The sequence below is a fragment of the Carassius carassius genome, chromosome 15 (assembly GCF_963082965.1).
Source record: "Carassius carassius chromosome 15, fCarCar2.1, whole genome shotgun sequence".
Lineage (NCBI taxonomy): Eukaryota > Metazoa > Chordata > Actinopteri > Cypriniformes > Cyprinidae > Carassius > Carassius carassius.
This window is the reverse complement of record NC_081769.1, coordinates 14,344,905-14,358,282: the sequence shown is the minus strand read 5'-3', so window position 1 is coordinate 14,358,282 and position 13,378 is coordinate 14,344,905. Positions and strand designations below refer to the sequence as shown.

The window sequence follows — 13,378 nt, the reverse complement described above, 5'->3', positions numbered from 1 at the left end:
TATATGAAATGCAGGTAGAAATGTTTAAATTGTTCATACAGCGATAAAGAGAAACTTATAACACTCATTGGGGTCTAAGAGTCTAAGACCACTTTGAAAATCTGAAGAAAACAATATTAAACAGAGCGTCTTGGAACATTTGGTTTTAAAACCAAAAATTGGATATGACAATAAAAAAGATAAAAAGACTAAGAAAATAAAAAAATCATTATATATATATATAATTTTTTATTTTTATTTTTTTTGTGTGTGTGTGTGTTTGTGATTAAAAAAGTATACTTTTATTCAGCAGATACATATTAAATTGAGTAATATCTGTTAATAAAAAGTGACAGAAAAGTCATTTATATTTTTCTAAGATTTCTATTTCAAATAAAAGCTTTCCTTTTGAACTTTGTATTAAAAAAAGAAAAAGAAAAAAAATTATGCCCATCACATTTTTCCAAATAATTATGAAGCAGCACAACTGTTTTCAACATTAATAATTACAAGGAATATATCCAATGTCTGCTCAAAATTCAGCTTTAACATCACAGGAATAAATGAAAATAAATATCATTTATATTTACATTTTTAAATATAAACGTATGCAAAAGTATTTTAAATTGTAACAATATTCCACTATATTACTGTTTTTTTTAATAAATAAATGCAGCCTTGACGAGCATAAAAAAACTTTTCCTTTAAATTAAAATTGCAATAATATAATCTGTAGTAAAAATATGAATCAACTTCTCATTTAAAAAGTAAAAATGTTTAGATTAACATCTAGATCAGGCAATGATGTTAGTAAAATGTATTTATTGTTCTTAAACAGTCCGATAGTCCTTCAGGAAGGGATGTAAATTGGTTTTCCCTGATCCAATATCTTCTACTCGTGTCTTAAATGAAGTCAATCAGCTGAGCAGCGCTCTGGTCAGATCTGTGTTCAAGGCCTGCTGAGGGTAATTGGCGAGCTCTGGTCGATGAGCGATAATCAAACCTTGACCACATGGTTGAGGGAGAGACTTGTGGGAATGGCTTCATTGATGATTATACTGAAGCTGAGCTCACACCAGAATTGCTGAACACTCCCACACGAACCCTGAGCATATTGGGCCCGAAGCCGTCAGAGCTTATTATCCATGCTCTATGAGCATGATTTATGCAAAACGGGAATAATTTGAGTAAAACCCTTCCTCCAGACATCAAAAACAAAAGGAGGGGAGTGAGTTTGTACGTGTGCTTTTCAAGAATGCTGGTTAATCTGGTGCAAACACTTAATGAAAGGAAGTTGTTTAAAGTCAGTCATCTGTCTCATTTTCTTTTTTCTGCATGATTCTGTCAATAACATAAGCAGCTGACCGGGTCTGTGCCTGCAAAGCCATGAACCGTACCATCCCACAGCTGTCCATCAAAGAATCAGACAGCAGCTTGTTTGACCTCCAGGGTTTGCCGCTGTCATTGAGGTGGTCATTAACTTCAGCTTTTTTACATCATGTTTTCAAGTCAAGCTGACATAGTCTGTCTGATGTGTGGGTGGAAGAGCTTGAAAGAGCTCAGAAGATGCAAGAGACACCGAGAATGTAGTCAGACCTACTTTCTCACTGTGAGAGGAAACACAAAATATTGTTTTTATTCCATCATTTGGCCAAGGTTTTTGCAACAAAATTCTCTTGCTAAACAATTTATCATACAATGAGAGTTTCCAGATGTTTCAGTATTATAATGATTGCAAATAGCATCTTCTCAGGAACTTTTAGGATGAATCTCATAAATGGATATAACCATTAAACTTTTTGTAATTTGACATTATTGTTATCATGATGGATGGTTTATGTATTTATTTATTTTCATGTTCTTTTTCAAAGAATTCTAGTTCAAATTTACATGAATACATTTCAAACAGTTTAAATAAGTGTCAAATTTGTGTGAAAAGGCAGAATTTTTTTAAAGGTTATTAAATAAGGTTAATTTCTTTTTAAACTAAATCAAATGTTACACTTTGTGTTATGGAGACCTGGATATGACCTTTATAGACTTTGTAAGAGTTGTCTCTGACTTATCTCACTGCACTCTTTATATCTTATAGACCTTATGCGAGTTTTGTGCTTGAACTTTAGTTTTTGCGGTATCTCTATCAACGCTGTTGAAGAGTAATCTGGTGAAGTGAAATGTATTATTGTAGAGTTAATGAGTTATAGTAATGTTTGAAGTGGATGTCATAATGCCAGTAGACTGGGAAGATTTAAAAATGAGCAATTGATTCATACATTTGTACGACCTTACCTTCATGTTGTGGAAATACAAATGGAAGACAAGACAATGAACAAAGATAGTGCTGAAAAGGGGCGGGGCTACACAAGGGCTATAGAAATCGGATTGTAAGTTAAACCTACCTTCTTAGTAACGGTCAGTTTATTGGTTTGCTACATGCACAATTACCAAAAAAGTGAAAAAAAAGGCTTTGCTAGAGAAGTCAAGTACGTCTAATCCTTTGCTGGTCTTGCACTTTCTCATGGCAGGAAAAGTGGCATGTTGAGCTGTATGAAGTCCTTCTTTCTTTAGATAATGAAAATGCACCAGGTTTTAGTGGTAGCTGAAAAAAAAAATTGAAGTAAAGTGCGAGCGAGTTTTATTTGCTGCTGCAGAGTGAGAGTGTTAATGGGAATTTTTGTGAAAGTGTCTCTGCGAATTAGTGTGTGTACTGTATGCGTGTGTGTTTGCATGGAGCTGCTGATTGGATGATTGGATTTAGTTTAACTAGTTTAGCACCGCTTCCAGATGCACAGCACAACAAAACTAGAGCATAAAGATGCACTCTTGCAGTGTAGACAGTTTCAATGATTACAGTGAGACTGATCACGCTTTGTTTCTTCAATGGTTTGCAGAATAACAAGGTGTGAGTAGGAGTGAATGTCTTTTTCTGTTAAAGCAGTTTGTTTGAGGCTATCATTTTGGGTTGTTAATAATTTAAAGCTATCTGACTGCTTCTGAATTCCAATTCTTTCGTGAAGAATAGACAATACAAACAATGTTTTCGCAGGTGTAGAAAAAAAGTACACGCATACTATATTCACCATATTGGCATAGATTGTTGCTAATATTTTCATACCGACACCAAATCAAATCTGACAGTTTAAGTGGTATTATGGGATAGCTTTGTTTTGCTTTATTCCAATGATTCAGTGATGATTTCACAAAGAAATATTCAAGTCGTGTGAGCAAAGTGTCCCCTCATTGGTCAGAATATCTAGTTCACAAGTGCTTTTCTGAATTTCTGAAGGTATCGACAGAAGCTCTACTGTAAATGCCTGTGCCAAGATGAAAAAAAGTGCAACAATTTGATTCTGAACTACTAGGATCCCAAAATAAGCAAGAAAACAAACCTAATTTTGAACTAAATGTGAAAATGACCATAGATTATCATGACTACTGTGTTTTCTGAAGTCATACCCATTTGACAAACTCTGTTTTGCATTCTGTCGCAGTGTTGGAAAGTATGCATATTCGGACACAGTATCTGTCTGTGTGTGTGCATGTGTGTGTGTGTGAGCGAGCGAGCACCATTGGCGGTGGTGTGTAGAGCTGCTCGCTTTAGATTACCATAATGATGCAAGCAGTTCAGTAGAGCAGAAAGCATAAAGCTCAAGGAAGTAAGTGTGAAATTAAGGAAGAATTTACAACTCTTGCCAATGCAGCATGCTCACACCACACAGCCCACAGGAAGAGTGTCACTAATAGGATTTACAGCTTATGGAGGAATCCCTCTGTCGCTATACACTGCTTTAGAAAACACTCAACTCATTCATTATGCTCTCTTTATCTCCATTCCACCCTCCTTTCCTGCTACTTCGCTGTCTGGGTTGCATAAGTCTAATTTAGTGGTAATTAGAAAAAACATCAGACTGTCTTAAATCTGACTGTGAGAAACGGCTGCAGTCTGTTAATTTGGCTCTATTTAATTACATTTACCGGGAATTCTAAGAGCTACATTTATGCTAACCTTTTACTTAGAATTTACACACAAAATCACTTACACTTTATATCTCCTCTGATTTTTAATTGCATAATAATTTTACACAGCTTACATATATACGTATATATCAATACTTTGTTGAAGAACCTTTGGCACCAATTACAGCCTCAAATCTTTTTGGGTATGATGATGCGACAAGCTTTGATCATCATCTGGCAATTTTGTTTTTAAACATGAGTGTCTTTTGAAGGCTTAGAAATAATTCATAATAATGGTTTGAGGGACAAATTACCAGTTCATATTTGATTTTGGTGATAATGTTTATTGATCCTCTAGCCAAGAGGGTGAATTGGTTTATTGTATTTTTGCATTCGGGCATGTGTTCGGTGAATGTAATGTTTCCTCTGTGTCTAATTATGAGACATTTTCTCCTATAATGATTAGAACTCCAATTTAAAGTGCCAAAGTCACTTTGAAAATCATTGAAGCACAACATCAGGTTTTGCTCAGTGTTGTTACATTTGTTAAAAGGTGTTCGGAACAGAAGTTTAAAGCATCTGAATTACTCACAAGCCAAAACCAGATTATGATGTGATGTGTGATTCGGAAGCTTAGACGTAGAGATTCTGTCGATCCGCGGATCAGAAGAGAATATCGATTGATGTCTGCGAGAGCGAATGGTGAAATTTAGATTCCTGCAGAGCAAATTAAAGTGGATTGAACAGTGAATGCGCATCAGTCATTACGGCCTTATCAGAGTAATAGTGTCATTATGAGAGTAATAGTGTGTTTCAGTGGGATCAGCAAAGAGGTCAGGCGTATTAAGGGCCATTTAATGTTCTACTCTCCCTTTCTCTTCTTGTTCATTTTCTCTAGATTTTGTCTCTGTGTTACTAGCTGTGGGGATATAGTGGGGATGGTGTGTAGAACTGGGAAGAGCTCAGTAACCACAAGATGCAAGCAGCATTTTTACCCAATAGCAAGAGAGTTGAGACTCTGTAATATGTTTGTGACTGGTGTCAAAGTCATAGAAAGTAGAAAAGTTCTCTTCTTTCTTGAGCTGTGTGGAGCAGTGTGCATGTTGTACAAACAAAATTCTTAGGTATACTTTAAATAATGTCTTGCTGGATATTCACAAACATAGAGTGGCCCCAAAAAGTAATTGGATACTTGTAAATCTAAAATCATTGGAAAAGTAACTAAATATTAATATATCAAGTGTCATTTGCAAATTAAATTAGGTATTATTATAATAAAAAACAGTAACAGTAACAAAAAACAATTGAAAGAAAACAAAAATGAAAGAAGTCTTTGCTAACCAAGGCTGCATTTGTTTGCATTTATTTAAAGTAATATTGTGAAATATTGTTACAACTTAAAATAAATTAAATATTTGAAATTTTATTATAAATAAACTGTCACTTTTGTAAGTAATGTGTACCTGCTGAATAAAAATATAAAGAGATTATGTCATGGTTTCCACAAAAATATTAGCTGACAAAATTGTTTTAAATATATATAAAAATGTATGTAAAGCATATATAATGTACAACAAGAATTATTATTATATGCAATATGCCACATATAATTAATCCTAATAAACTTTCATCTTTATTTGTTTTGTTATGTATGTGTGTGAAATGTGTTTTTTTTTTTGTTTTTTTATAGTGCTGATCAGATCTGTTTGGATTCTATTCATTCATGAAATATTCTACTGTGGCTTTATAATACGTATTGAATTGTTGTTCTATCAAGAATTATTGCCTGTTGGTGAAATAATGGAAACGGAAAGAATTCCTGCATTTCAAATGGGGTTACAACAAGGTGAATGATGAAGGGTTGTTTGTCGTTTCCAGAATGAAATAAATCTCTTTAACAAAGGTTACACAGCATATGGTTAAATGTGGCCCATTACTTTACACAGAGGAAACGTTCTGTCGTTCTGCGAGGCAGATAAGGACTGCCACCATCGCTCTGCAGTGGGATTAAAAACATTTAGCAGTCTTGCTCAAGGTCACCATGCACCGAGCGCTCGTTCCTTCAGTCATACTTTCACAGCGAGATGATGCATGAACAGCGGCACCGAACGCTTCCAGGCAAACACAACTCTAATTAAAGTGGTGCAATAGCAAAGTGTCATAATGTAGGAGAAAGGAGGTCAGGAGGAAAGAGAGAGAACAGAGGAAAACAAACAAGAGCACATGTAAACTGCCTGTTGGGTTTGAATTTTTTATGACACCACACACACCAGAGCCTTAACGTTTATCGTCTCAATGTAGCTGCAGTGTTAAACTTTGTTAAAAAAGCAGGTTTTAAGGAATAGATTGGCCCAAAATTTAATTACTCCTCTTCATGTCTTTTCCAAAGTGTATAACCATTTTTCTTTCATAGAACATTTTTTGACAGAATGTTCAAGCTGCTCTATTCAATACAGTGAAAGTGAATGGTGACTACAGATTTTCAGCAAATTGTCTTCAGTGAATTATATTTAGTTATAAACACACACAAAGACATTTGATGACTTGAAGACTTTGACTATAACACTTCAGTCATATGAAATGATCATTTGATGCTTTTATGTTGTGTTTTTGTCTTTTTCAAGTCCCATGTCTCTTTATTTGAAAAAAAGCAGCATGAATATTCTTCAAAACATCTCCTTTGTGTTTCACAAGAACAAATAAAACTGCAATGACAAGGACGACCTGTTCCTTTAAATTCCTTAAGACGTTCTTCATTATGATATGCTTCTCCAGAGGTTTTTATGATTTTGTGTTGTTTTCTTACTAAAATGTGTATTACATGTTCTGTTCATTTTCAGAGAATCTATTGGATGACTTCCTGTTGACATACCCTGTGTTCATGTCCACCAGTGACCTGTGCCAAGCACTACTCGGTCAATATCCTTCTCATCAAATGAGTCATTGCTGATGCTGTTTTTGTTATAATAGCTGTCTGCTTTCATTTGTAAAGGTGAACTGTGTTTACAATACAATATTAACAACAATTTAAAAGTTTGGGGTTGGTAATATTAATGTTTTTAAAAGTAGACTCTTATGCTAACCCAGATTGCATTTTTTTGATCAAAAATACAGTAAAAACTGTTATATTGCAATATATTAATAATTATAATAATATATTTTTTATATATATTTTTTCTGTCATGCAAAGCTGACTTTTCAGCAGCCATTACTCCAGTCTTTAGTGTCACATGATCCTTCAGAAATCATGCTGATATATATATATATATATATATACTGTATACCAACACACACAAAAAAATAAAATAAAAAGACTTTAAGCATAAGACCTTCAAAACTAGTGTCCAGTGACGTGTAGTGTATATAATCCTCTGTCATGGATTCTCTATAAGGTAATGTCAGATGATCTGAGACCCCCACGAAACAATAAGCAATTAATAGAACTGTACTGTGACCAAGCAGAACTATGTTATACATGTTCTTTTACATGATCTTAACAACACAACCTATCTGGTGTTAAACCACTTAACCATTACCACGCTGTTTAGCCGAGGGCATGCAATTAATTCTCTGTTACTGAACCCCTGTTAATTTAATACAGAGAATTCAGCCGCAGGCGTTTCCTCCTTCCTCTGAACTGTGTATCTGTGCAGTCTAGTGTGCTGGAATAGATTTGATGCCTTAACTGCTCCTGGTCCACCTATTGTTCAAAGAAAGGCCGGATGAAAGAGGAGGGGAGAGACACTCTGCTTAGGAAACGAAAAGTGCTGCACCTGCTGTCCCAGTGGAGCTCGCTGTGCGCAGACCTGCCACGGGACGACGAGCACGCCAAACTATTCCTCAAGGTACGGATGGAGAGAAGGGAGGGAATTATTTTTGGAAATACAAAAATGCCACCACCCCTACTGCTCTTGATTCCTTAATGCCACATAATGAGGACAAGATCGTGAGATTATTGCTGGTTTCAGAGGATTTCGAAATGCCCTCAGACATTTTCATTATCATAAACTGAATGTGAACATGTGAACACCAATCCGGTTTACATTTCCCATTTACAACCTAAAATGTCAATCTTGTGCTTCACATTTGCAGACTCTGTACAGATATGTTCTGGATGATCTCTATGAGTTTCCCTCACTGGAGAAGGATCTGAAAGAACTTCAGAAACTTCTACGGATGCAAAGGAGACAGTGAGTCACCTCATGATTGAGTTTCATGTTCATAACCGATTTCTGGGAAGCTGGTAGATATTTTAAGATGCATTATTTATGTTCGCACAAATACGTCCTTTATTCACCCTCCTAAAATCAAAATGAGAGCCAGAAAAAGACAGAGCAGTGTTCTATTAACTCTCATCTACATTTTGAATAAATCAAGCCGGAGAAGTTTTTATCCATGCAGCCATTTTTCCAGCCCAACTTGACATGGTTTTCCTCGACTTCCTCCCTTTGAGTGTTCCCTGGGAGACATGATGAGAAATAGAGTAACAGAGAGATGATAACGGTACGCAGAAGCTCTGCTGTGTGTGATCCTCGTCCCACAGTCTGTTGACAGATGAAACCCTCATCAGTCAGTCCCAGATGACAGATTTTGTTGTGGGTGATAACTGAGATTTCATTTGTTGAAAATGATTTAAAAGACTTGGGCTTCTTTTCAATATCTCTGAGCATAGATTAAATGCAACTAGCGGATACATCCAAGAATCTACAAAATGCACATTATTTTATACCAGAAGGTAAAGACAGACAATCTTTGACAGCAATAATGACAAAATATAGCACCAAGTACCGCCTTTGCCCCCTTTTTTATTTAATGCAGCTACCATACTTCTAAAATGACTATATTGTATATTAAAATTATTATAATTATTTTATATTTGCTTATTTAAGAGTTGCACTTTTACAATACAATGTGTGCCAATCACTGGCTGTCAGCTTATTGTAATATTAAAAGATAAATTTTAAATGCTATTATTGTTATTATATTTTAAAGTAAATCATTAATTGTGTTGCAATACTGATATAGAGGTGTGTGTCATAAAAGATATTCATTTAATCACTGTAATCACTTTTCTTTTGAAAAAAAGTAAAATAAGGGAATACTCTTAAATTTTACTGTCATTTAATTACTGTTAATTCTACTGTAATTGGATTAAATACTGTATAGACTGTAGAACAATTATGTATATATAAAAAACAACGGTAGATTTAACATCAAAATCTAACATCTAATGTTAAAATGTATGTTTTTTTAATGTAACCTTCTCCCTTTAAATACTTTGGTCAATTCAAGAATAATTTATGCAGCTTTATGCTGTTCATTTGAAAGAATCAAAAGAGCAGTTTCATGTGCTCAACTGGTCAAGGCTGATATGGTATTTAGAAAGTATTTAGTAATAACTAATGCATTACTTATTAAAGAGAGTAATTAGTACAGTAATCTAAATACACTGTTGATGTAACCAGTACTTGAAATATATGTATATAGGTTTATAATGTTTTACTAAATTATTGTATGTCTGTATTTATGTAGCACCTTATGTAGGTCCTGTGAGGCACGACATTTTGACCCACTGTATGTCCACACATGTAGTGGAATGACAGTAAAGCTCAACTTGAACTTAATACATTTTTTAGAGTAACTAACACAACACTGTATGTGTGTGTGTGTATACAGTACAGTACAGTGTTGAGTTAGTTACTCTAAAAAGTAATTAATTACTAGCCTGGACCGTGTTTATGCAGTAACTAGAGTAAGGTCAGGGTCCTGCTTCTTTAGTGCATAAGCTTTGAACTTTAATAAGAGAGAATTAGGAAAGTGGCTTTGTAATATTCAGATCAGGAGCGAACAGAATGAATAAATTCTGCTTCGCATATAAGCTCTTATCCAATATTTCTGTTTAGTAAGCAGAAGTCCTGGCTTTGACCTCTCGGCTATACATCACTCGCCTGCTGGTGCTTGGTAAAAGGCCAATGATTAATTAGAGAGGCATCAGATGGGGAATATGGAGACTATAAAGCTCCCTCCGATTGCCCGTTTTTATCAGGCTGTAATCAGAATGAGGTGTGCATGGATGAGGACGCTGCACGCTTTCATTTAGATGAGGCAATCAGTAAATCACATCGTGTCAGACTTTAATGTTAGCGCTGATGATTCAGGCCTGATCTGAATGAGAAAAGGCTTTTTACGAGCGCTCCTCGCTGCGGGTGGAAGATGCCATCTTGCAGTATTGATATAATGGCACATTTATATTTCAAGCGATCCCTTTGGCTCATTCTTCTCTATTTCTTTCTGTCTCCCTCATCTCCCTACCCCTCTCATCTCTCAGCACGATAGATGAATACTCTCCGCAGAGGAAGGTAAGAGTTAAGACCGGCCGCTGTATTACCTGCACAGAATCTCAATTGAAACCACCTCAATGTACTTTGATTGAACTCCGTGTGTTTTAAAGAGGCTATCATAACATATTTCAGCCCCCATTTACAGTATATACAGTAAATGTGAGGAACACTGATAGCTATCAAAAGTCAGCTCATTAGAAAAACCTAACAGCAAAAGATAACTGCATTCACATTAGACTTTTCTCCAAAAGAAAAACGTTCACAGCACTGTAATATAAACACACTGTATAAACTGTAAACCTGACCATCCTAAAGTAACTTGCAGTTTCATGTTTTGACCAAAGATGGTGATAGAGAGCTTATCAAAAATGGACTTCAGAAATATTATAACAATTTGATATATGGGTCCGGTCGAACCAAGGATGATAAGTAACTATAAAGCTTTAATTCCACACCACAACTATAACGATAACAACGCAGAAGAACAGTATAGTTGGATTCATTTTCAAAAGCCAATCAGCCAATCAGAATCCATCCTTCTTTAAAGAGCTCAAACATTTCAATGGCTTACAACAAAACTGCAGTGCATGGTTACAATAAACTGAACGATATCACATATTGATGTGGATGCTAATATGAATTATCCAGCATAAGGCTTTCCCCATTGTCTTAAGGTGTGTGTGTTAGCATGTGTATAACTCCTAAACAATAATATTCTCAAATCCACGTGTTAACTATCTTCCAGAATAAAGCTCTCTTCCACCAGCTGAGTCTGAAGGAGAGCTGGCACCCTGTGAGAGGAGGTCATAGGGACAGGAAGGAAGGTATGCTCATAAAATATCTCTCATAGCGTTCTGACTGCCTACAGAGCTGCAGAATAACACTGTGTGAGAATCTTGTTTTATGGCATTTTTATGTGAATTGGTGGCTGATTGATGCAGCGCTGGGTGTTTGTGTGTGTGTTTCTCCTCAGTGTTGTGTCGTGTGTACATGACCATAGACTCATACGTGAGTGTGAGGACACACAGCGAGGTGTCCGTTCAGGAACTGCTGAACACTGTGGCCGAAAGGCTCGACTGTGCCGAGGACGACATGGTGCTGATGGCCGTCACATATCCTGGAGGTCTGAACAAGTTCATACATCTTTCTATTATCATATTGATTGCTTTGTGTTTGTTCGAGACATCCTGCAGGGGTGCCATCATGCTTTTAAACAAGTTATTAAGGTACAACAGAGCTAAAAGCCTTTCTTGAAGGTGCTGTGTAATTGTTTTGACTGTTCTAAAGCATAAAAAAATACCATAATATGTTTGTAGATATTTAGGAAATGTTAAGCTCACATACTGGTTTATCCCAAAAAGCAATGATAAAGCCAGTTATTCTACTTTGAATGTGCATTCTTTGTCAGAATGTCTGTTTTTGTTTTGGACCGTGTGATTCCACCCACTGCCAGTTCAACCAATAGTATTTTGATACACTGGGTTGCCAGTATACTGCATTGTTCCTGTTACATGTCCTCAATTTGGCAACCCAGCATTAAGTTTGAGGAGGAGATAGCGGGAAAAACTACTTTCTCCAACATTTTGAATTTGAGCTGCAGTGCCTATTTCAACCGATAACTGTCAATATTATAAACTTTTTATTTTTGCTGCTCACAGTGTATATGATTATTGAAAAATATGTTTCTGGTTATTTAAAATTATCAAGCAATTTGTCTTACAACAAATGGTAAAGAATGATAAAAGATTATAATTAAGTTATACAATCAGAAATATAAAGGGCCGCTAGAGGGCTATCCACGTTTGAGCCAAAAGGCTCCCAGAGGGACATAGTACAGACATTGGTGGAAACGTGATATGGCAAAATGTGTCTTCATATGCAAATATATTTGATATAGAAAGAGATTTTTGGAGTAACATTTAATTTTTTTAATTAACCACTTCAGCAAAATAATGCACCAATGTTTAGTGGTTCTCCAGTTTGTTTACTCACTTTTGGCATATCATGACCTCAAGTATTTTGTAAGAACTCTTTTATTATTTTTTTTTTCCTCTCTCTCTGCAGAGAAGGTTCTGCTTCAGTCGGATCAGTGTGTGTTCTCGTCTTCACTCAGTGCCGCTGAGCGGCTGCACGTCTGCAGAAGAGACCTGACTGAGATCATGGTGAGAGTCAGAATGCTGTTCTCTGAACTGCTTTTAAAAGAAATCTGCTTTCCACTCCATTAGTTCAAGTCTACACACAACTGTACAACTGTTCTTGCACCAAAGTTTCGGAGTTATACCAGAAACAAACTCTATGCAAGTACAAAAATACATTTGAATAGTATACAGAAATAATATGTTTCGTAACAAACCTCACTACTCAGGAGAGCTAGTAGTATTACATTATCATTATGCTGGATCAGTTTGCAGATTATCAAATAGGTGTTGATATGCAGTGGTCATATGTTAATATGCTTGTGGTTCTAATTTGTGATTGACCCACTTTATCTTTGTATTCATAAATGTTTTTTTTTCAACTGGGAAGGGACTATGTATACATATTACATTAAACTCAATCTAAAAGAACAAGTAAAATCTTTTGTTCATGATATGGCCCCTTTAAATCAGACAAAAAACAATGCACTTGTTAATTATAAGCAGAGTGTCTGTCTTCTGTTCATCCAGAGTCCCTTCACTGATAACGGGCAGCAGCGCTCAGTAAAGATGCTGAGCATGAACACGTGGGATGTAGCCGTTTCGCTCACCAACTGTGACTGGAGTCTCTTTAGTAATGTCCATGAGGTAAAGTCTTCACATTTCAGACAGTGCAGCACTAGAAGAAGGTCTCCTAGAAAGGATATCTTTGAAATACAAACTAAACTATAGCAAAATTTTAATTTAAAATCAGCCAATTAGGTAGTGAGTATTGAAAGAGCCAGTTTAAACAACTACAGCATTAAAGGGATACTTCACCCCAAAATGAAAATTTTGTCATTAATAACTTACCCCCATGTTATTCCAAACCCATAAAAGCTTTGTTTGTCTTCGGAACACAATTTAAGATATTTGGATGAAAACCGGGAGGCTTGTGGCTGTCCCATTTACTGCCAAGTGAGTTAC

At 35.7% G+C, this 13,378-nt stretch overlaps 1 protein-coding gene across 2 annotated transcripts in view; it reads left to right on the top strand.

The window, feature by feature from the left end:
* LOC132158188 (rap guanine nucleotide exchange factor 5-like) overlaps nt 1-13,378 on the top strand; it is a 58,400-nt gene that overhangs the window by 40,350 nt on the left and 4,672 nt on the right. For both annotated transcript variants that reach the window (XM_059567511.1, XM_059567510.1), the window contains 8 exons: nt 6,777-6,855; nt 7,637-7,781; nt 8,029-8,126; nt 10,265-10,295; nt 11,023-11,101; nt 11,251-11,400; nt 12,342-12,439; nt 12,944-13,060. In XM_059567511.1, the coding sequence (XP_059423494.1) occupies nt 6,777-6,855; nt 7,637-7,781; nt 8,029-8,126; nt 10,265-10,295; nt 11,023-11,101; nt 11,251-11,400; nt 12,342-12,439; nt 12,944-13,060 (797 nt within the window). The remainder of the gene's footprint in view (nt 1-6,776; nt 6,856-7,636; nt 7,782-8,028; nt 8,127-10,264; nt 10,296-11,022; nt 11,102-11,250; nt 11,401-12,341; nt 12,440-12,943; nt 13,061-13,378) is intronic.